A 24,871-nucleotide genomic window follows, 5' to 3' on the forward strand; every position below is an offset into this window, starting at 1 on the left:
ATAAAGTTTTCCACGTTGCGACGGGAGCATTGGCCGCATGAGACATTTTTTGCATCACGGGTATTAGCTAATAGCCTCATCCTCATGGAATTTACATGTGATGAGTTTTATTAGCTACGCAGTGGTTTGGACATGCGTTTTGGACGTGCTAATCTCCGCACTGCATTGGGGGTTATGGACACATGTCCAAAAAATGTGTCCAGTCACGTTTTGAGCTGTATGATAGCCACAGCGCACGGTATTGCATCGGCCCCAGTGTTGGAAATGCTAAGTTTGTTTACCAGAGAAACCTTGAGCTCCTACTGCATAATCAGTGATCTCAGGCTAATGAGGCTGAAAAATGTGTGTTCTACTCATTGTATTGATCTGACCTCTACAAAATAGTAAAATTAGGCAGTTTTATTATTACATGTTAAATTTGTTGAAATTTGGCTAGCCATTTTCATTATGTAAGTCTTTGCCCAGTGGGCTTTATGTACTAAGCATTTTCCCATAAATATAAAATGGGTGAAAAACAAGTAAGACTAGAGCCAGTATCCTTTGCTTGAATAAAATGATTTTAATCCAAATAATCATATGGGGAAAATTTATAGCATTTTCCAATAGCAAAAAGCATATAAATTAAAGAATGAGGAATTCTAATAAGTCACAGTCCAGCTCGTTTTCCTTGAGCTTAATTTCTTTGGATGTAGGAAACACCCTCAGACCACCTTAAGAGACTGGGCACAGTTGTCTCACCCAGTCTTCCTTAAGATCCAGATCTGCAAGGAATCCTGAGTGAAGGGAGGATCCCCTCACCAGTGTACAGGAACTCAGGTCCTAGAAGAGTTAGAGAGGCCCCGGGGAGAGGACAGGAACCCATTCTATGCAGACCTGCTATGTGTGATGTCTGTGTGCTACCTGAACTTAAGGTGACCTGCATTTGTTTGTTTGACTTTTCTTTCACTGAAAATAAATGGCACATAAAGGAAACAGCCAGAGCCAAGTTACCACAAACTGTTATTCTCACTTGCATTTGTTAGTGGTTAAATATCTACTGATGAAAAAGTCACAGGATTGATACTTTTGTTTACCATTGGGAGGTAAAAATATTGGAAACCAGTAATGATGAGAAACCATATGGAAAGATGTAGATCCTGTTTATATAAATGTTTATAGGAACAAACTGAATATTTGTAATTTGTAAAGCAGATATATTTTCCATTAAAAGTAACATTGAGATGAAGACCAGCATTACAAAAGGTCATTTCAGAAGGTGGTTTCTAAAATCTTTTAAAATAAATAAATAACTTTTATATCACAGTGGGAGAAAATACAACTCTACACCCCCCCCCCCCTCCACACACACACAGCCATTCAACAGTCCCTAAGATACTGAGACCTCCCAACCCCACACACTGCCACACAGCCCTTCCTATGAAACCCTCAACACTGAGACCTCCCAACCCACACACATACTGCCATCCAGCACTCCCTGTGAAGTAAACAAGAGGTTGGGAACAATAAGATGTTTAGTCTGACTTTGGATATGAATACATTAATAGAATCAATTCTAAAACAGAAGATGGTGCAGTTTCTGGAATTCTATGGATTACACAATCTGAAGCATCATAGTGTTACCAGAAGCACAGTAGGTCTTGTCAGGCGAATCATCAATTTCTTTGGGTTACCAGAGATCAGGGGATCAAAGGAGAGCACTAAATGCTGTGTACTTGGATTTCAGTAAAGGCCTCTGACATGGTTGCTTATAGGCAATTTATAAATAAACTGAGTACATAAAGTGATTGGGTTAAAAACTGGTTGAGAGGGAAGCAACAAAGGGTAATGGTAAATGGAGCTCACTTCACGGAAAAGAGTATTACTAGTGCTGTGCCACAGGGATCAGTCCTTGGACCAGCTCTTTTCAACATTTTTGTAAGTGATATTGTGAAAGGACTATCAGGAAAGGTTTGTATTTTTGCAGATGATACCAAAATCTGCAACAGGATAGACACTAGATATGGGATTCAGCGGAACCTTTTGGTTAGGCCTTCGTTATCAGCCTGCCGTGGGAAATTTCGTTTCCCACAGTTCAGGCCGATTGTTTTCGGCTGCCCCGATCCGAAAAAAAACAAAACCCACCCCAACCCTTCAGATTTAATTAATTACAATCCCCCACCCTCCCGACCCCCCAAAACTTGCCTAAAGTGCCTGGTGGTTGAGCGGTGGTCCCGGGAGCAATCTTCCGCTATTGGGCTGTCGGCTGCCAGTAAACAAAATGGTGCCGATGGCCCTTTGCCCTTACCATGTGACAGGGGCTATCGGTGCCATTGAACGGCCTCTGCCACATGGTAGGAGCAATGGATGGCCCATGTGATAGGGGCCGGTCAATGGCACCAATAGCCCCTGTCACATGGTAAGGGCAAAGGGCCATCGGCGCCATTTTGTTTACTGGCAGCCGACAGCCCAATAGCGGGAGATTGCTCCCGGGACCACCGCTGGACCACCAGGGACTTTAGGAAAGTTTTGGAGGGTCGGGAGGGTGGGGGATTGTAATTAATTAAATCTGAAGGGTTGGGATGGGTTTGGGTTTTTTGTCTTTTTTTATGTGCTCTTTCTCCCCCCCCCCAAAAAAATGATAAGAAAACCACACAAAATTTCGTGGGTTTTCCTATCGTTTTGGGGACCCCCCGAACCGCGACTAAATAGGAAATATCCTCTATATTTCCTATTTTGTCGCAAACGAATGCACATCCCTAATAGATACCCAGTAAGGCATGGTAAGCATGAGGAGGAATCTATTGAAACATGAGGAATGGTCTAGACCAGGGGCCCTCAAACTCAGGGGCCCCCAAACTCAGTCCTCAAGGTCTGCAACCCAGTCAAGTTTTCAGAATTGCCACAATGAGCTATTTGTGTACATTTCCTCAATTGAATACAAATGGATCTTATGCATATTCATTGTAGAAATTCTGAAAATCTGTCTAGGTTGTGGCCCTCAAGAAGCAAGTTTGGGATGCATGATGTAGAGTCTGGCAGCTACGATTTAATGCTAAACAATGCAGAGTCATGAATTTGGGCTGTAAAATCTCAAGAGAGCTGTACAATATAGGAGATACAATTCTTCTGTTCTCAAAACAAGAGCAGAATCTGGGATGATCATATCTGATGACCTTAAGGTGGACAGACAGGTAAAGAAGACAAAGGCAAAAACGAAAAAGATGCTTGGGTGAAAAGGGGGAGGAATGGTCACCAGAAAAAAAGAGGTGATTTTGCCCCTATAAATCTATGGTAAGACTTCTAATTCTGGGGAATGCACTTTCAAAAGATTATAAAGCAAAACTGGAGTTGGTCCAGAGAGTGGCTACTAAAATAGACAGTACAAGTGTGCATTCGTTTGCAACGTATTGGCAATCCGCAACGTATATGCCATATTCGTTGTATTTGTGGGGGTCACGAAATGTATGGCGAAACCTTATTATTTTTCATTATTGGGCCTTTGTGTCTGCTATTTTGAAATATTTTATTGGTATCTAGAAATTTTTGATATGAGTTTTTAATTATTGGATATTCCATTCATCAGCTGTTTCAAAATAATCTGTTCTTTTTGTTAGTAAGGTTTTGCTGCTATTGATTTTATATTTCTTGATTTGTTTTATAAGGACTGGTGATGTTTCTCTTTTTCCTTTGTAACACTGCAAACAGAGACCCTGGCTTGCTGCAGTTTCCAATTCAGTTTTTGTCTGCATGCTTCTAGTTTTACGTTTTGGTCTCTTTATTCCTTGTTAGGTGACGGTCAGCACATGTGACTCAGGTGAGGTTTTCTGCTGGCGTGTAGTTTCTATGTAAGGCTCTATAGTAGCCTGGCTTGTTCCATTTTCCTAATAGGAGGTGTATTGGTATCTTAAGGCCTGGTGTAATATTTTCAGTGTTCCCTTTTCTTAGGTAAGGTGTTTATTGTTTGAGTACTGAAAATTGGTGCTATTTTGGTATGGGATGTTTACTCTTTATGCAATTTCTGTTCAGACAGAATACGTATCTTTTCCTTGGGTCATTCTTAATAATAAAAATAATATTGGGCCTTTATGTTTTATTTCTGCCGTGAATTGTAATGAGCAATGTGTCACATGTGTGAGTGTGGTCTGTCAGGTGTGTCATGAAGGGAAAAAGGCTGAGAACCACTGCACTAGAGGTAAGGTGGGATAGGGAGATATGATAGAGACATTTAAATATCTCCAAGGTATCAATGCACAGGAAGCAGATCTTTTTTCAACTGAAAGGACACTCTGAGATAAGGGTAAAAGAGCATAGACATAGGCATAATCTAAAGAAATATTTCTTTACAGAACCACATGATGGATACATAGAACAGTCTCCCAGGTGGTGGAGACAAGGACAATTTCTGAATTAAAGAAAGTATGGGATGAGCACAGGGGATCTCTAAGGGACTGGTAGAGATTGTTGAGCTGAGCAGTTGGTGTGGATGGACAGACTAAATAGACCATGTGATGTTTTTCTGCTGTCATGTTTCTATGACTTTCCAAACTTTCACACTGCCATCCAGCATTCCCTATAATATTACTAACCCCACACTGAGAACTCTCAGCCCACACAATGACACCCAACACTCCTTGTGATAGCACCACACTGAGACCTTTCAACCACATACACTGCCGTCAAGCAATCCCTCTGATATCTTCCATACTGAGACGTACCAACTCCACAGGAAGAATTTAAAGACTTAGGGGTACATTTTTTAAGCCATGCACATGGGTCCATGGGCTCACGGTTCCTGGTGTGCGCACATGGACGCGCCGATTTTATAACATGAACGTGTCGCCGTGCACATTCATGCCCGATTTTGTATTGGCTCATGCATGTGTGCACAGGTGCCCACTCACACGTGCGGGAGGGGGGAAATTTTTAACACATGCATGGTGACAAGATCGGATCATCCCCAGTTCCCTCCCAGTCTGCTCCACAGGAAGAATTTAAAGACTTAGGGGTAAATTTTTAAAGCCATGCACTGGTGTCCATGTGCGCACGGTTCCCGGTGAGCGCACATGGACGTGCCGATTTTATAACATGTGCCTGTCACCGCGCACATGTTAGAAAATCTGATATCCACATGCACACGTGTGCCCAATTTTGTATTAGCGCATGCATGTGTGCACGAGTGCCTACTCGACTGCGTGGGGGCGGGGGATTTTTTTTAACACATACACGGCAACAAAATCAGGCCATCCCCAGTTCCCTCCCAGTCCACTCCAATTAAGGAACGGACTGGGAGGGAACTTCCAAATCCCCCTAACTAACCTTCCTCTCTTTTCCCCTCTTCACCTCGACCTCTAAACCCATCCTACCTACCCTGTCTTTTTTTGTTTCAAAATTTACTTGCTCCTCCGAGCAGAAGTAAGTTGCGTGTGCTGGCTGGCAGCACCGGGGCAGCACCTAATGGCACTGTCCTGACCAGCCCCCGCCCTGCCCAAATCTCACCCCTTTTCAAAACCCCGGTTCTTCCGCACATACCGGGAGATAAGTGCGTAGCCGGGCCGTTTTGAAAACGCGCTCAGCACGTGCTTGGCCCGGCCATACGCATATCTCCAGGGATTTCCGTGCACCTGGTTTTAAAAATGTACTTGTTGCTGTACTTATTTAAGCAAGCCTATCCACCTTTTACATCAGGGCTTCCAAATCCTGTCCTGGGGACCCCACAGCCAGTCAGGTTTTCAGGATAACCACAATGAATATGCATGAGAAAAAATTGCCTATACTGGGCCTCCATGGTACGTTAATATACAGTATCTCATGCATATTTTTGTGGTTATTCTGAAAACTCAACTGGTTGTGGGGTCCCCAGGGCAAGTTTGGGTAGCCCTGCCTTACATTATTACATAGGAGAGTCAGGGTATTTATTTTAGCTGTTTTAAAATTTAACATTGATTTTATTGTATTATTTTTTGTTAAATGTTTGAGATTTTACAAAATGAATGTAGATGTTTTATTGTACTATGCACAGGATAGCAATTGTTGGATGTAGCAGAATATACATTTTTTAAATAAATCCAGCACTTACTGCCACATCCCCCATACTGAAACTTCCCAACTCCACACACTGCAATCCAGCGCTCTCTTTGACACCCTCCACAATAAGACCTCCTAGCTCACACAATTCCATCCAGCATTCATTGTGACACCTTCCACATGGAGACAACCCAGCTCACACATTTGTATCCAACAGCCCCTGTGATACCCCACCCTAAGACTTCCCAGCTTCAAACACTGCCGTGCAAAAATCCTTGTGATAGCTCACATTGAGACGAAGCAATTCCATACTTTGCCACCCAGCAATCTCTGTGGCACATTGAGACCTTCCAATTGCACACACTGACACCCGTTACTTCTTATGACAAATCAACTTTGAGTCCCCAAAATCCATGTACCACCATCACACACTTTGCAGCCAATGCAAAAAAAAAAGCACTGAAAGCGGGTGCTGAGTGTTCAGCGCCTGCTTTCCTAACGCGCCCCTAGGCACCTCTCCTGGGGGCACCATGCAATATTTTAATTAGCGGTCGTGCTGTCAAGGAGGCGCTAGGGTTGATGGCACACCCCTAGTGCCTCCTTGACAGAGTGCGCCAGGGAGAGGCCAGCTGTCCGTAGCCGCCCGCTGGTTTAGAAAACGGACATTGAATTTATCAGCGTCCATTTTCTAAATCGGCGCACAGCCACGGGTTCGGAAAACGGATGCTGGTTAACTGAGTGTGCTTCCCGAACCTGACCGCCGGCACTTTTTTTTTTTACAACTTTTGTTTTTTAATCTACTGTTCCTCCTACTTAATATCATAACGATATTAAGTAGGAGGATGTACAGAAAAGCAGAAAATACTGCTTTTCTGTACAACTTTTGGGAGTGCTCAGAAATTAATGCCTGCTCTAGGCAGGCTCAGCTGTGCACACTGATTTGCATCGGCCTCTTTCTGTGTTATCCCCCACATTTAAACTTTCCAACCCCACACACTGCCATCTAGCACCTTCTGAGAATTTTCATACTGAGACCTCCCTATTCCACACACTGCCACCCAGCACTCCCTGTGGCACTTCTGCATTGAGATCTCCCAGCCCACACACTGCTACACAGCTCTCTGCGACATTCTCACATTGAAACCTCCCAACTCCCCACATTGCCACCCAACACTCCTATGATACCTCCAAACTGAGAGTTACCAATTCCACACATTTCAACCAAGCACCTCCTGTAACACCCATACACTGAGACCTCCTAGCCCACTTACATAAGAAACATAAGAAGCATAAGAAATTGCCATGCTGGGTCAGACCAAGGGCCCATCAAGCCCAGCATCCTGTTTCCAACAGAGGCCAAAACCAGGCCACAAGAACCTGGCAATTACCCAAACACCCAATTACCCAATTACCTCCATCCAACATTTCTTTTGACATCCCCACACTGAATCTCCCATACCGCACACTGCCATCCAACATTCCCTTTGAAATCCCACACTGAGACTTCCTAACTCTACACACTGCCATTACACCCTGATACTGAGAGCTCCCTAATATATGGAATTGGATGTAATATTTTTCCCCATAGACTCACCCACTTAGGTTGCATACTTGCATACGAACATAAAATCTTGATGTACTGAGTCAGACTAAGGATCCATCAAACCCAGTATCCTATTCCAAAAGTGGCCAATCCAGGTCACAAGAACCTAGTACGATCATAAATAGATCCCATACTGCTATCATGCAGTGATAAGTACAGTAGTGGCCATTCCCTAAGGGGCGGATTTTAAAAGGGTTATGTGCGTAATCCTTTTAAAACCCTCCTGCGTGCGCCGAGCCTATTTTGCACGCAAGCCCCGAGAAGCGCGTATGTCCCGGGGCTTGAAAAAGGGGGCGGGGTGGGGCGGGGCCAGAGCCTCCAGGCACAGTGGCCATTTGCTGCTGTGTCCGGGATTGCGGGCTGGCCGTTGGCCGGTGCGCGCAACCTATGCCTGTCTGGAGGCAGGCACAACTTAGAAGTTAAAGGTAAAGGGGGGGTTTTAGGTAGGGCTGGGGGGCAGGTTAGGCAGGGGAAGGGAGGGGAAGGGGAAGGTATGCCCTATTTTCTGTTCCCCCAGCTATATCTTTGTGCCTTCGCAAATAGTCCACTGGCTTCAGTTTTGTATTTTTAATAAACTCAAACCTCTGTTACGAGGGATTCCACAACAAGTCCATCTCTGCTGGAATCAGTCAGACCCAATTATTATTCCCTCTCACTGAAACTCTGTGGTGCACTCAACTTGACTTTCCCTAAAGGAGACTTCTAGCAATTTGCCCAGTGTAGGAAGACAACAAGAATTTAGACGGCTAGCATAGAAAAGGATGTTTTTCTAAGGGATAGCATACAGTTGTTTAATCTTTTGATTATATATGTTTATAGACATAAATAGTAACACTGAAATGTTAGAGATGCCTTGAATTGGAACAACTGATGGAATTACGTATTTTAAAATGAGGCTGAAGACAATCTAGTGTTCTATAAAACAGGTGGACAGAGAGAGAGAGACATACAGATAGATTGGATAGATAGATGGAAAAAGAAAGACATAGGGAACTGAGAGCCGAACTTTCAAAACTGCATGGTACACAATTTGTGCACAAGTGTACATACAAAGATTTATACAAGTATAATATAATCTGTGTGCGGAGACCACAGTTTATAAAATACCGCATATCTCTACTCTGAAAGTGCATACGTATGTTGTAGCAAACGTGCATTTTTATTTATTTATTTAACAGTGTTTATTACTTTCCATCCATATTTCCACTGCCAGAAAGCATTTACTTCTTCTATTTATTTTATACATGTACACACATATCTTTTAGGCATGTGAAGTATATATATTATTTTCCATCTTTCAGTCACTTCAGTGCAATTTACACTCGGGTACTAAAGGTACTTCCCTATCCCCAGAGAGCTTACAATATAAAAGGATAACTTTAAAAAAAGAACTCCACAAGGCCCTATATATACACATATGGAGCCACGTGGAGATCTACTACAATATTTTATAATCTGTGCATATCAGGTATGCACAGATTATAAAATGTGCATGTGCTTCCCACAAATACCTGCAATGCATTGAAAGTGTGTACTTTACCCACCTATTTTATAAACATAGGCTTGACATTTAATGCACACACACAAAAAAAGCCTTCCTCCCATAAAACCCTGATTTATATGTGAAAGTAAATATATTAAAAACATGTGCATGTTATTGAAATCATTAGTTTGCTGATACCTCCACCAGGTCACCCAGTCTTTCTCCCGGTCATCGAGCCCATTGTAGTTCTTCACCCTGAACTACCCCCCCAGTTCATCCAGACCTCTTACCCAACCAATAGCAGACAACAGATGAGTCTGACATCAATTGCATGAGTTAATTTTATTTATTTATTTATTTATTTATTTATTTAAGGTTTTTATATACCGGCAATCATGAGGACATATCTTGCTGGTTTACATGAAACGGGGTGCATTAAATACATCAAACTAAAACTGTGGTGATCGAAGGAAACAGTTACAATTAACAAGGGTCACAGAACTTGGAGAAGAAGGAAGAGATAGGAAAGAATAACTGGTTAGACAAAATACAAATTAAATTAATTAAATACTATGTACAAATGGTATTGTTAATGGTTGAATGTTTTGGGGAGTCCTTGGATTGAGTCCTTGGATTGTGTCATTAGATTGTGTCTGGGAAAGCTTGCTTGAATAACCAAGTCTTAAGTCCTTTCCTAAAAGTTAGGAGGCATGGTTCTAGTCTGAGATCTGTAGGAATGGAATTCCATAGAGAAGGGCCAGCTGTGGAGGTGGCCCGATCTCTGAGGGTAATGTGTCTGGTCATTTTCGTGGGAGGAACTTGGAGGGCGCCTCTGTAAACTTCTCTGGTAGGTCTTGTCGAATTGTATGCTTGGAGGGGGATTTGAAGATCGAGGGAGATGCGTTGATGTATAGTTTTGAAGATGACACACATGGCTTTATACATGATACGGAAGTATACGGGTAGCCAATGTAGCTCTTTCAGGATGGGAGTTATGTGGTCTCTCTTTTTTGCGCCTGTTAGTAGTCGGGCTGCTGAATTTTGAACCATCTATAATGATTTGGAATAGGATGAGGGCAGACCTAGCAATAGGGAATTGCAATAGTCTAATTTTGAGAAGATGACTGCTTGGATGATCGTTCTGAAGTCTTGAGCATGGAAGAGAGGTCTTATCCTTTTCAGGACATGGAGTTTATAGAAACAGTCTTTGGTTGTTTTGTTGATATGTGCTTTGAAGTTTAGCCGGTTGTCTATTATCACTCCTAAGTCTCTAACTTGTGAGGTAGGTAGGTTGGTAGGAAGAGAAGAGTTAGAGCTATTGTTCTCAGGAGAGATGAGTAGGATTTCTGTCTTGGAGGAGTTTAAGATGAGGTGAAGGCTGTTGAGTAGTTGTTTGATTTTCAGGTGGCATGATTCCCAGAAGTCAAGAGTTTTAGAGTATGTGTCTTTGATGGGGATGATGATTTGAATATCATCTGCGTATAGGAAATACTTTAGATTGAGGTCGGTGAGAAGTTGGCAGAGAGGAAGAAGGTAAATATTGAAAAGAGTCGGAGATAATGAAGAACCTTGCGGGACTCCTATGACGGCGTCAAATCTTGAAGATTCCTTGTTTTGGAGTCTAACTTTGTAGCCTCTGTTGAGGAAGGTTTTGAACCAGGATAGGACAGTGCCGCTGATTCCTATGGACGACAGCTGGTTTAGGAGGATGGCGTGGTTGACCGTGTCAAACGCTGCGGATAGGTCTAATAAGATCAATAGGAAAGAGTTTCCTTTGTCGAGGCCCAATAAGATAAGGTCTGTCAACGAGGTGAGGAGGGATTCTGTGCCTCGATTTTTTCGGAAGCCGTGTTGTGGGGTGAAGAGAAGATTGTTGTCTTCGATGAAATCTGAAAGTTGAGAGTTCACTAGTTTTTCCATGATCTTGGCAATGAATGGGAGGTTAGCGATGGGGCGGAAGTTGTTGGGGTCCTTCGGGTCAAGGTTAGGTTTCTTTAGGAGCGGTGAGATTGAGGCCATTTTGAGATCATCTGGGAAGGTTCCTTGTGCTAGGGAGCAATTGATGATATTTGTCAATGATGTGGCTATTGTGTCTGGAATAGATAGAAGTAGTTTGGAGGGGATGTGGTCTGCAGGATGAGACGAGGGTTTCATTCTTTTCAGGATGGCTTGTATCTCAATGTATCTAATTAACAGTGTACAATTGGGAGAATAAGTTGCCAAATGTACTCGTGTAAATCTCTTATAAAATACTTATGCCCATAATTCTTGGCCCCACCCTGGAAAGCTGCTAGACTGCCCCTTATTTATACATGTAAATGTGCCCGTGAAGTTGAAAATCTGTGCATAATTTTGATGCATCTAAAATAGCGTCTACATGAATACAAGCTACTTACTCACATATGTGCTAATTAATTTTATGCATGTAACTGCTTTGAAACTTAAATTGTAAGTGTGTACCAGAGGCAAATGAGGGTGAAATGACTTGTCCAAGGGCATGAGACATGGCTGTGGGATTTGAATCCTGGCTAACCACTAGACTACTCCTCTATGACATGTCTGCCTAATAATCATGATTTAAATGCAGAGGCAGGCATTTTATAAAGCAGGGGTCAGGAACCTTTTTGGCTGAGAGAGCCATAAACGCCACATATTTTAAAATGTAATTCCATGAGAGCCATACAATATGTTTAAAACTAAATACAAGTAAATGTGTGCATTTTATGTAAGATCACACTTTTAAAGTACAATAAGTCTCTGAAAATATTACACCAGGCCTTAAGACACCAATACATCTCCTATTAGGAAAACGGACCAAGTCAGGCTGCTATAGAGTCCTACACAGAAACAACATGCCAGCAGAAAACCTCACCTGAATCACGTGCTGTCCCTCACCTAACATAGAATAAAGAGACCAAAACGCATAACAAGAAGCATACAGAAAAAAATGAATTGGAAACTGCAACAAGCCAGAGTCTCTGAATGCAGTGTAACAAAGGAAAAAAGAAACATCACCCATCCTTATAAAACTAATCAAGAAATATAAAATCATCAGCAGTAAAACTGTATTAACAAAAAGAACATATTTTGAAACAGCTGATGAGTGGAATATCCAATAATTAAAAACTCATATAAAACATTTCCAGATACCAACAAAATATTTCAAAATAGCAGACACAAAGATCCAGTAATGAAAAATAAGGATACAAAAATGTTTTTGCTCTGCATACCTGGGAACGTTTGATATCCATGTGTCCTGAGATTGTTCTGAATTAGCAGGAGGTGGGGTGGTTTGCTTGGAACTTTCTCCTCTCTCAGTCACATACCAGCGCTCTCTCTCACACTGGCTCTCAATGACACACCTATACACATGCTCTCAGTACTCACATATACACGTTTTTTCTCTTTCTCTCTCATATAGGCTCTTAATTACACATTTACACACATGCTGTCTATCTTTTCACGCTTACACACACACACACAGGCTTTCAATCACATAAATACATGCTGTCTTTTTCTCTCACACACAGACTCTCATTCACATGCTTACAAACATGTCCTCTCTTTCTCTCATTTACACACAGGCTCTCAATCACATACTCACATGCTCCCTCACCTAAATCAGCTCTCAATCACACACAGACACACATGGTCTCTCTCTCTCATTTAAACACAGGCTCTCAATCACATACTCACATGCTCCCTCACCTAAATCAGCTCTCAATCACACACAGACACACATGATCTCTCTCTTACTTATACACACAGGCTCTTAATCATACATACACATGATTTCTCTCACACACAAAGGATCTCAATCATACACACATGCTCTTTCACACAAACTTACACATACAGGTTCCCAATGGTAAACTTACATTCATGCTCTCTCTCTCACAGGCAGGCTCTCAATCACAGACATACTCTCTTTCACATGTACAGGCTGTCAGTCATTCACATACATGCAATCTCTCTCTCTCTCTCACACACACACACACACACACACCCGGGAACTCGCGGCAGCAGCAACCTCCTCCCAACGCTAACCTCTTCATTTTCAGTCCTCGCGGAGGCGAAGGCGGAGTCCCATCGGCCGCGGTTGAAACTGTTCATTTTCCTCCGAGCCGCGCTGCAGTCTTCTTCCCGGACACTAGCGTGGCCTCTTCTTCCCGCGCACGCACCCGATGCTCTCCACTTCCTCTTCCGGACCGCGGGAAGAAGAGAGCACGCCGGTGCCGCTGACTCTCTTCTTCCCGCGGCCCGAAGAGGAAGTGGAGAGCATCGGGTGCGTGCGCGGGAAGACTCCCGTGCAGGCACCCGGCTGACACCCGATGACTCCCGGCTGACCCCCGATGACTTCAGCGCAGGCACCCGATGACTCCAGCGCTGGCACCCGGCTGACTCCAATCGTGTCAGCGGCACCGGGCGTGCTCTCTTGCTCTCTTCTCCCCCCCCCCCCCCGCGGCCCGGAAGAGGAAGTGGGCATCGGGTGCCTGCGTGGAAGAAGAGACCACACTAGCGTGGTCTCTTCTTCCGCGCAGGCACCCGATGCCCACTTCCTCTTCCGGGTCGCGGGGGGGAGGAGGGGAGAAGAGAGCAAGAGAGCACGCCCGGTGCCGCTGACTCCAGCTGTCCTGCCGCGTTCCGCCCGGGCTGACAGCATTTTAAGCCCGGGCGGTGGAGGACCGGGGAGCAGCTGGGTCAGCGGGGAACCGCGAAGTGTGGCGACACTTGTCTGCGAGCCAGATGCAGCCCTCAAAAGAGCCAGATCTGGCTCGCGAGCCATGGGTTCCCGACCCCTGTTATAAAGTATTCAAGTATACCAATTTGAAAATGCTTATTTGTGCACATACTTGACTCACCAGGTTGCCGATACTTCCACCAGTGCACCCAGTCCTTCTTCAGTTCACCCAGACTCTCTAGCATTTCACCGTGAACATCCACCAGTTCACCCAGACTTCCCACCCAAAAACTGCAGAGAAAAGACAAGTCTGAATTAAATTGCACAAGTTTATTAATAAGTGTACAAATATTCAGACAAGTTTGGTAGTGTATGCATTACAAAATAGTAACTTTAGCAGGGCCAGTGCAAGGGTATTAGGCGCCCTAGGCGAGCCTTCTGCCTTGTGCCCTCCCCCCCGTTGCGCCACCCCCCGGTTTCGGCCCCGGCTCCTACTGAATTTGCACCCGCCGAGTGTATGCTTCTCTGGGCCTCGAGCAGGATGGGCACTGCTTGCGGCCCGCCGAATCTCTACGCCTCTGCAGTGAGTGGGATAGGCTTCGCTCGTGACACCACATGGCTGCTCTTTGGCGCCCCCTAAGGGTCGGTGCCCGAGGTGACTGCCTAGTTTGCCTAATAGGATGCATTGGCCCTGAACTTTAGTGGATACACCTGAACTCCACCCTGGAAAGCCCCTAGACTGTCCCTTCCCCAGTAAAATGTACTCTTCATATTGCAAGTACTTGCATACTCTCGAGGGTTATAAAATAGCATATACATGTGTGCATGATACTTACATGCAGATATGTGAAGATGCATTCCACAAATAGAAATACAGATAGCATTTACATTCTGGATGTATTATAAAGTAGTGTGGTTGTTGAGCTAGTTCACTTGAATGTGCAGAAATAAAGTTCAAAATACAAAAAAAACAACATTTTATAATGTGATACTTTTTTATTGGACTAACACAATACATTTCTTTGACTAGCTTTCAAGCTCTATACTCTCCCTTCCTTAGGTCATAACAGAAGTGAAATATAAACTGCATCAGTATTTTTTATAGCTTCGCTAAATGAGCTGGGTAGTTTTTGGGTGCTCCTAACTCAGTATTTTCTTAAAGTATACAAACATGTGAAGCTAGATCCTTAGGTTAGCCAGGGTTCCGGCTGGGCATAGACAGTAAAAGGTAGATTTTAAGAGCCACGTGCGAGTGCACATCCGTATGTTTGCCGGCGTTTGCATATGGATGTGCCAATTTTACAATGTGTGCGTCTATGCACACATGTTATAAAATCTACTACCCATGCGCATGTTTTTATATTGATGCATGCATGTGCGCACGAATGCCATCTCACACGCGCAAGTGTGGGGATTTTAGTAGATGCGTGCAGCGACGCATTAGGGCCTATTTTCCCGTTCCCTCCCAGTTCGTCCCAGTAAAGGAGTAGACTTCCTAAACCCCCTACCTAACCTGCCTTCCTTTTACCCTACTATCCGCAACCCCTAAAACCCCGCTAACTACCCTAAATGTTTTTATTTTACTACTTACCTGCAGTCCATAGTAGCAGCAACTTACGTGGTTGTTGGATCCCAGCGTGCTCTTGTGCATGATTCAGATTTAATGGCGCTGTCCCAGCTTGCCCATTCCCCGCCCTTGCCCCTCCCAGACCCTGCCCTCAGCCTGCCCCTTTTTGCAAAATCCTTTCCAATGTGTGTACCAGGAGATATGCACATGGCTATGGGTCTCTTACAATCTGCACGGCCCGCGCATATCCCAGTCATGTGCATATCTTCCGGATTTGCCGTGCGTAGGGCTTTTAAAATTTGCCCTTAACTGTTTTCATCTGCCAGAACCTCTGCTCAGGGATATTTTTCTGAAGCGGTGCAATTTGCAAACAGAAAGACCATGCCTCTTGCTTCCCATAGATTTGTGGGATAGAATTTTGATGACAGTTGCCCTGTTTAATTACTGTAATATATATGTGACAAGGAGCTTTTGAGGTAGACAGTGCACAAAATCCCTGGTGTTATCTCTGCACCTTATCAACTTTGGCCTAGTGAGCACATTGCAGCTATTGTGTTTTCCGAAAGTTTGACGCTTTCTGTTGCCAAAGGTCTAAACTCATGCCATGCCAGCGTTGCATTCTTTTTTTTTTCACCTAACGTATCTAATTCTTTATCTGATTGCCATTCGGCAAACAGATGACACTAAGAGGCTTGAAGAGCTCTGGGATGCTGTTTGCTTTCCAGCATGATGCTATTTGAATGGCCTTCTGAAGCCAGAGATTAAAGAGAGAAGTTCACGGGGACACCACCGTCTGCATTCAGGGGAGACAGGAAACTGACTCAGTTTCTCTTCAATCCTTCCCTCACAGCTCCTGCCAGTCAGATTCAGGATTGCAGAACACAGTCATTCCTGTTTGTTTTTGTTGTCTTTGCTTTGGATCCATTTTTATATTTTTAAAAAATATCATATTTTAAGCCTATTTGTTTTCCGCCTGAGCTTTTTTGCTATAATGGTAAATTTTTCTTTGTATTTTCATATTGTAAGTTGGCAGCTTTTGCAGCTATTGGAATTGGTTGAATGAATCGGACTGGTTCCTCTTTCAGTGCTCACTCACTGGCTCTCTTTTTAGGAAGGGAGAAGATGGAAATGTGAACAGCATGGAAGAGGAATTTTCCCTAGAATTGTAAAATGGGGTGAGAGGCATTTTAAATACCTGGATTCTGTATCACCTACCTTAATTTGTGGTTTGGATAACTTAAGTTGGGCTTGTGGTAAAATGTTTTCTTGCTTTTAGTGTACTATAGAGTTGGAAATTCCCTTGAATAAGAGTAGCAGATTCACTGAATAACAGGAATAAGTCTTAATGTTTCCACTGTCTGGTGCCCCGTCATATCGTGATGCTTACTATATGTTTACGAGTTGTGTTTGCACTGTTGGGATAGGTTGAACATATATTTTGATGCAAGCTATTGTCACATCCAGGTAACACATAATACTATCCCTAAGGCTGGCCTGTTTCAGTCTCCTGTTCTACATTTCTGCCAAAGGAAATTCCATCTCTTGCCCGCCTTCATGTGCTGCTGATAGAGCTCTTCCTGTACAGTAAAAATCCTGTTTTCCTTTAAGCTACAACAGGATTTTTGGGAAGGATCAGGAAAGAGGAGAAGATTCCACAAAGCAAAGTGGTACTATTTATTTATTTATTTATTTAAAAGTTTTTATATACTGACATTAGTGTGCAAACATCATACCGGTTTACCTTGTAACTAAAAGGATGGAAAAGTACAAAGAACAGGGGTTTGGGGAGGGGATGAAAACATACAGATGCAGAGGGGGAAATGCAGAGAGTGCAAACAGCAATGGTGAGAACTTTTACAAAATGGATTAAATTATATACACTTATATACAAGGGCCCATAGACCTAAATCGTGTGCATCATAGTGTTAGGAGCGCGGGTGCAAGCTTGTAACAAGCTGTGTGGGGCTACAGAGAAAAGGTCTAATCGGGGTAGGCTTTTCGGAAGAGCCAGGTCTTTAGTTTCTTTCTAAACTTAGTGTAACATGATTCAAGTCTGAGCTGGGTTGGAAGGGCGTTCCAATGCTTGGGGCCTGCGATAGAGATGGCTCTATCCCTTGTGGAAGAGAGGTGGGCTTTTTTAAGGGAGGGTATTGTGAGGGTCCCTTTATTGACAGTCCTGGTGGGCCGATCGGAGCATGTAAGGAGGAAAGGTTCATCAAGCCAGTCGGAATTATGGCAGTAGAGGGATTTGTGGATTATGGATAGGGTTTTAAAGAGGATGCGGGATGTGATGGGGAGCCAATGGAGGTCCTTGAGTATGGGAGTAATATGTTCGGATTTCCTGGTACAAAGCTGAGGTCATCCATTTTCCTCACTTATCTTATTCCAAAGAGAAATTATTAAGTTCAGGAGACCAATATTCTCTAAGGGGCGGATTTTCAGAGCCCTGCTCGCGTAAATCCGCCCACAACCGGGCGGATTTACGCGAGCAGGGCCCTGTGCGCCGGTGAGCCTATTTTACATAGGCTCACCGGCGCGCGCAGAACCCCGGGACTCGCGTAAGTCCCGGGGTTTTCGGAGTGGGCGTGTTGGGAGGCGTGTCGGGGGGCGGGGCTGGAGCGTGCGGCGTTGCGGGGGCGTGTCGGCAGCGTTTTGGGGCGGGTACGTGGGCGTGGCTACGGCCCGGGGCGGTCCGGGGGCGTGGCCGCGCCCTCCGTACCCGCCCCCAGGTCGCGGCCCGGCGCGCAGGAGTCCCACTCGCGCGCGGGGATTTACGCCTCCCAGAGGGAGGCGTAAATCCCCCGACAAAGGTAGGATGGGGGTTTAGACAGGGCCGGGCGGGTGGGTTAGGTAGGGGAAGGGAGGGGAAGGTGAGGGGAGGGCAAAGGAAAGTTCCCTTCTAGGCCGCTCCGATTTCAGAGCGGCCTAGGAGGGAACGGGGGTAGGCTGCGCGGCTCGGCGCGCGCAGGCTATACGAAATCGATAGCCTTGCGCGCGCCGATCCAGGATTTTAGCCGATACGCGCGTATCTACTAAAATCCAGCGTACTTTTGTTTGTGCCTGGAGCGCAAACAAAAGTAGGCTATTCGCGCTCGTCTGAAAATCTACCCCTAAATGAAGAGCCATTAAGAGCTGTTTGATAAAAGTTCATTCATGGATGTCATGTCCAGATGAGTTCTGGCTCACTTTGTCTGCCCTGGCCATGCATTCTGTCCTGGTGTTTGACATTATTCTGCTTTATCCATGTGGACAGATGTCAACAAAATTTCCATGCACCCATAATTTTATGGAAATCCTAGTTGATTACAGTGGTCAGCGAAGTTGTTGGCTGTTCAAACTTGTATATATACAACACTTTAGAAACTTCTGTGACATCTCTGCAGTCTGTTTCAGAAGAGCTATTTGATTATTACTATAGATTTGTATATGTCAGATACATGCAATATGAAAAAGAAGTTACTTGGTGAAATTAAGCATCACTGTAGCAAAGTATCTTGAGCTGCGCCTGCAGGAATGTCCCAGTCTGATGCAACTGTTCAGGGCTGATGGTGCAGCTCCATAACAGAGAAAAAAAGAAAGCATCAGGGCAGAGATGTTCTATCTCACCCAGAGGTGGCCTTTTTAAAATTTTTACCATGGATGAGGAAGTACGTCTGTTCTCTGATACCTTCTATTTTTTTTTTTTTTACTTCTATTTTGGAGCTCTTTGTGTGTTTTCAAAAAAAGAGTTTTCACATATTTTTGCCCTTTAATCACAAGATATCACGGTATGTTTTGCTCAAGAATTGCTGGCTCTTTTGGAATTTTGCTTTTTTGAAATTTGCTTTTTTCCAGGTATTTGTGAATTTATATTTTCTTGTATTTTTGGAAGAAATATGTGATATCATGTAAGCCACTGTGAACGTCTGAACGGAACATGTGGGTTAAAAGAATTTTTAAATAAGTAATTAAAAAAATAAAAGATTTGACAAACACATTCCCTTTCAGTTTGAAAGTTCATCTTTGAATAGCTGAACTATGGACATCTGTCTCTAGATCTTTTGTACTGGTCTATCTGCTATACAAACCTCTGATATATGGCAATGGTATATTGTATACCAGGTCCTTTGCATCCCACCACAGTAATCCCACTCATTAGAATAGTTAGAATTGCTTCCGTTTCTCTGCTCCCAGCGCCTGGTGGGGAGTGCTTATTTCCCACCGGGGTCAGAAAGACTGATTTATTGAGAAATATAAAAGCCAGTTCCCATTCTGAAACCATGCCTTTCTGGTATAGCACTGTCCAGCATCTGCCTTCCAGCAAGATTGCGCTATTCAGAGTTTCCTGTGTATCTGCATACAAGGAGCAGCCGCAACATGGAAACAGACTAGGAACTATGGTGTAACAAAATAGCCATAGTATTAGGGATGTGAATCATTTTTCTAACGAATTTAAATATCGTACGATATTTCTAAATTCGTTAGAAATCGGTTAAAAGAAAGAAACGATCAATTTTACCCCCGATTTTTCATAAAAATCGTTTTTCGGGTTAGCGCGCACTAACAAAAAAATGTTTAATTTTGTTTCTTTTTGTTATTTTTTGCTATTTCTGTTAGTGCGCACTAACATGAGTTAGTGCGCGCTAACTCCCAAAAAATGATTTTTCACTAAAACAAAACGGGGAAACGCGGGAAAACAATTTTTTCCCGCGGCCAGATGATCCCGAAAGCGGGAACGATCAGGCACCCGATTCACATCCCTACATAGTATAAAACATCAGATTCTACCTTTTTGTCCAGTTTTCGACAGATCACACTCATGTATTTCATTTATTTATTTTACAGCTAGAAACTTGTACATCTTTCAGATTTGTAGGATGTGAGAGCTGTGGCTCTGCAGCTGGCTGAATTCACAGACACTAACCTGTGCCTTCCCTTTCTTTTTATTTCCCCCTCTCTTCTTCCTTATTTACTGTTGGATTGGCCTTTGCCGGGGGTGGGTGGGGGGGGGAATGCAACCCTAGAACCCTTCATCTTGGAGAGACCATGATGATGCCACCTCGACGCATTCAGCAGGCACACCAGGGCCCTCCAGCGGAGGCCACGCTTCCCAGAGCGGAGACAACAGCAGCGAGCAAGGTAAGAGGTCCCAGTGCCTACGCATGTAAAGGAGGCATCAACCCTCCCTATATATGTATATCTGCCTGAGAGTCAACACAGCTCCTCGGGCCTCATGTGTAAACAGCTGCAACTTGGGGAGACAGTATTTCCTTTTCTTAACCTATGTAGCTCTGCTTATTAATCATTATTATTATTATTATTATTTCACAAGCATTATTATAAACATGGTGTGTTTCTGCCAGAGACTGCCAGATAACTGTGGTTATCTGGTAGTCTCTTTCTGTGCTGTTCAATAACTATGACAAATACAGTATCCAGCTGTGATGTGATAATTTGAATTAGACCATAAACAAAGACTTTAGCTGACGATATCAACTATAAAGGGGTTCCTAGCAAAGCTCTGAAGTTGTTTAAGAGGGTGCTAAATGCAATGATGGCTGACTGGAAAACAAATGTCTTGTGTAACTTTTCTTGGGTGTAGAAACACTGGCATGGAGGTACCTTTTACTTTATTTACATGTGTTAACAATAGAACTCAGATGTACAACTAACACCTGTCTGCCTGCCTAACCTGCCACAGGCAAAAGATCCGGCTGGTGGGAACAAATTTGCTTGTGCCTTTTCAGTTCCATTTCCATCAACACCCAAGTTCCAAATACTGATGTTTAGCTAGGAATTCCACATTTAAGTCTAGCAATGAATAAAGTCAAACTGAGTTTGGCTTACTCCCAAAGTAGCAAACCCAAGTAACTCAAGGGGTGATCTAGGAAACTACAGACCGGTGCGTCTGACATTGGTGCCTAGCAAAATGATAGAAGCTATTCTGAAGAACAAAATTATTGGCCAACTGGATAGACATAGACTAATGGGGCAGAGCCAACATGAGTTTGGAAAAGGGAAATTTTGCCTTACAAATCTGTTAGATCTTTTTGAAGGAGTTAACAAACACGTGAATAAGGGTGAGTCGGTTGATATGGTGTATCTGGATTTTCAGAAGGCATTCGACAAAGTCCCTCATGAGAGATATATCAGGAAATTAAGAAGTCATGGGATAGTAGGCGATGTCCTATTGTGGACTGGTAACTGGGTAAAGGATAGGAAACAGTGAGGAGGCCTGAATAGCCATTTTTTTCAAAGGAGAAAGATAAACACTGGAGTGCCCCAGGGATGTGTATTGGTTCAGTGCTTTTTAATATATTTATAAATGATCTGGCAAAGGGAGTGAGGTGAATTTACAGATGACACCCTGAGGTCCATATTCAAAGGCATTTAAAGATGAATTTTCAAAGAGCTACATGCCCTAAAACCGGGAGATGCATGTATATCTAGCACATACACGGGTGCGCCTATTTTATAAATCTGCCACATATGCACACAAGTACCGATGCCCACATATCTTACATCGGGGAAAAAAGGGGCGGAATGTGGGGGTGGGGAATAGGCATTCCATGGAGGGGCCAAGAGATATGCACATGTATAGCTACACGCATGAGCGTGTGCCAGGTCCATTTCAGCGCACATTTTCTTCTGCTATTGATGAGGTATAAGTCTGAATAAAACTTTTTCTAGCCATATATGAACTGTCTGAAGGGTCTGGGTTAACTGGGTGGAGTGCAGGCTAAAGAATCAGGGGTCTTGAGGGCATAGCTATAGACTAGGCAAACTGGTGGATGAACTGGTTAAACTGGTCATTTCCTGGATGCGTGCATGTTATAAAAATCCCTCACTTGCATTTCTGTCTGCTGACTTCAGATTCCTCTCTTTTCTTCAGTTTAGATAAGTTCCCGGAGGAAAAGTCCATAAACCATTATCAACCACGTAGAAATTTTTTACATTTTATTATTTATATTCTGCCTTTCAGCATTTCATAGCGGATTACATTCAGGTACTATAGGTATTTCCTTGTTCCTAGAGGGCTCCCAATCTAACAGGGTCATTTACTAAGCCATGATATTTTATCACAGGAGGGGAAAAATATCGCTGGGGGGATATCCCATGATATTCAGCCCCTCCCTTACAAAATATCATGGCAATATCATGGCTTGATATTTCATCTTGGGAGAAACCTGCAATAAAAAAAATTGCACCGCAAAACAAGGCTTACACGTGTGATGGTGGCCCAAATCGGCTAGAGTTGCCATTGCTTTAAAGGGCCAAGTGGCCCAAAAGTCCCCCCCAAAAAATATTTTTTAGCCTCCCCCAGAGCCCGCCCCCCCTAGATCCTCCTGCGTACCTCGGGCTGCCTGTTGAAGCGGCCCCCAAACCCCAAAATAAACAACAAATTTCTGTAAAACTTACATGGTGACATCCCTCCCAGTTACCCTAAAGTCTCCCTTTTTCCTTGAACTACTCCCTGCCTCTAACAAAGCACCCCACCCCTGACAATCAGGACCCTCCCAGTGGCCCAATAATTCCCCCTCACCCTGGACTCCCCTTCCAAAAAAAATCCCTGATGGTCTAGGGTAGGCCCCATCCATATCTCTTTCCCTCATCCCCTCCACCTGGTGGTGTAGGGCCCCCACCCTCCTAGATGTCCCTACCTATTAGAAGTCTATTAGAGGGCTAGTGAGCCCGGAGTGCCCCCTTGGGGCCCGGTCAATGCCATTTTGAAAAATGTCACTGATAGGCCTTTGCTCCTAACACATGGCAAAGTTCTTTGCCAATTAGCACCACGGGGTGGGGTAAGTTATCCAGCTAAATGAAAATTGGAGTTAGTCAGATAACTTATCCAGCTAACTTAGCTCCCTCCCAGAATGCCTCAGGACCACCTCTGGAAAGCCCCTCACTTATCTGGCTAAATTCTAGCCAGACAAATAGTTATCTGGCTAGAATTTAGCTGGATAAATGGCCAAATTTTCATTTAGCTGGATAACTTCTTAGTTATTTAGCTAAATGCTTTTGAATATAGACCTCTATCATTTTTGTTATCCTTCTATGTATCTTTTCTAGCTCTACTATATCATTTTTGAGATGGGGCGACCAAAACTACACATTGTACTCAAGGTTTGGTCACACCATGGATTTATAGAGGCATTATGACATTCTCAGTGTCACTCACCACTGATGGATATTGAGCTGAGAATTGAAAGGTATTGTCCACAGTGACTCCAGTCCTTTCCCTGAGTGGTAACTCCTAATGTGGCCCAGCATTATGTACATATACAGTAGTTGGGATTACGTTTACCCATGTGTAGCAGTTTTGCACTTGTCTACATTAAATTTCACTTCCCATTTAGATGCCTAGTTTCCCAGTCTCACCAGGTCCTCCTGCAGTTCCTCACAGTCTGCTTGTCTTTTAATTAGTTTAAATAATTTTATGTTTATCTGCAAATTTGATCACCTCATTCATTGTTTCCATTTCCAAATAATTAATGAATGAGTCAGTGCCAGATCTAGGGCAAATGGGCAAAACTTGATGATGGTGCCCCCTCTACCCTTCTCCATACTTTCTCTCCTTTCTTCCTTTCTTCCTCTTTTTCCCTCCTGACATTCTCTCCCTCTTTTCTTACTCCTCCCTCAAGACATTTTGTCCCCTTCTCCCTTCCTACATCCATTTTCTCCCTCTTCTCCCCCTTTCTCTAGGCATTCTTCCCCCTCCCTCCAGATAATATCTACTCCCTCCTGGCATTCTCTCTATCCTCCTTCTCCCCCTCTTTTTCTGTCCCTCCAGGCATTCTCCCTTTTCTCTTCATCCATTCTCTCTCCTTTCTACCTCCCTCCAGGCAGCCTCTCCCATCCTCCATCTCTCCTTCCTCTAGTCATTCACTCCTTCTTCGCTCTCCTTCCAGATATTCTTCCTCACCTTCTCCTTCCCTGCCCTCTGAGCATTTTCTTCCCACATTCCATCCCTTTAAGTACTCTCTCCCATTCTTCTTCCTCTTCCTCCCTCTAGGAATGCTATTTCCCTTCCCCCTATTCCTTCCCCTTCAGGCATCCTCCTCCTTTCACACCCATCCTTCCAGGCATTTTCTGGTCACCTTAGTAAAGGGCCCCAACCCCGGCATACAGCCGGGGTCTAGGCCTCAGGACCAACTTGGCCTAGGCCTCGGTCTTGGGGTCAAGTCTGGGCCTAAGCCTCAGCACTGGGCCCCAGCCAAGTGCTGGACCTTAGAACTGGAAAGACCCAAACAGGGCTACTGGAGGCCTTGGAAGGAACATTCCTTTATGACATTGATCGTTTTCTTTCATCTCATTTCTCTGCCAATCATAGCTAGATTTCACCCTGTTCTCCCTCTTCATTGCTCCAGCTTTTCATCTCCCTAACTCTCCATTCCATTGATCCTTCTCAGTCTTCCAGATATCTGGCTCCATTGTTCTTACTCCCCAACTGCTGCCTTCTCTCTGATTCCCTCACCACCTACCATCCCAAGCTGAATCTCTCTCCAAGCATCCCCATCCCTTTACTTTTCTTGCCATTTATCCTCATCTTTAACT

The 24,871-nt window shown here is 44.0% G+C and overlaps 1 protein-coding gene across 1 annotated transcript in view; it reads left to right on the forward strand.

Moving 5' to 3' along the window:
* The first annotated feature begins 833 nt into the window (after positions 1 to 833).
* The window catches only part of MEIS2 (Meis homeobox 2), a 680,512-nt gene continuing 656,474 nt past the window's right edge, over positions 834 to 24,871 (forward strand). Inside the window, exons 1-2 of the mRNA XM_029600205.1 lie at positions 834 to 911; positions 20,341 to 20,455. Coding sequence (XP_029456065.1) covers positions 879 to 911; positions 20,341 to 20,455 — 148 coding nt within the window. The 5' untranslated portion in view covers positions 834 to 878. The remainder of the gene's footprint in view (positions 912 to 20,340; positions 20,456 to 24,871) is intronic.

This window comes from Rhinatrema bivittatum, chromosome 4, assembly GCF_901001135.1.
Source record: "Rhinatrema bivittatum chromosome 4, aRhiBiv1.1, whole genome shotgun sequence".
Taxonomy (NCBI): Eukaryota; Metazoa; Chordata; class Amphibia; order Gymnophiona; family Rhinatrematidae; genus Rhinatrema; species Rhinatrema bivittatum.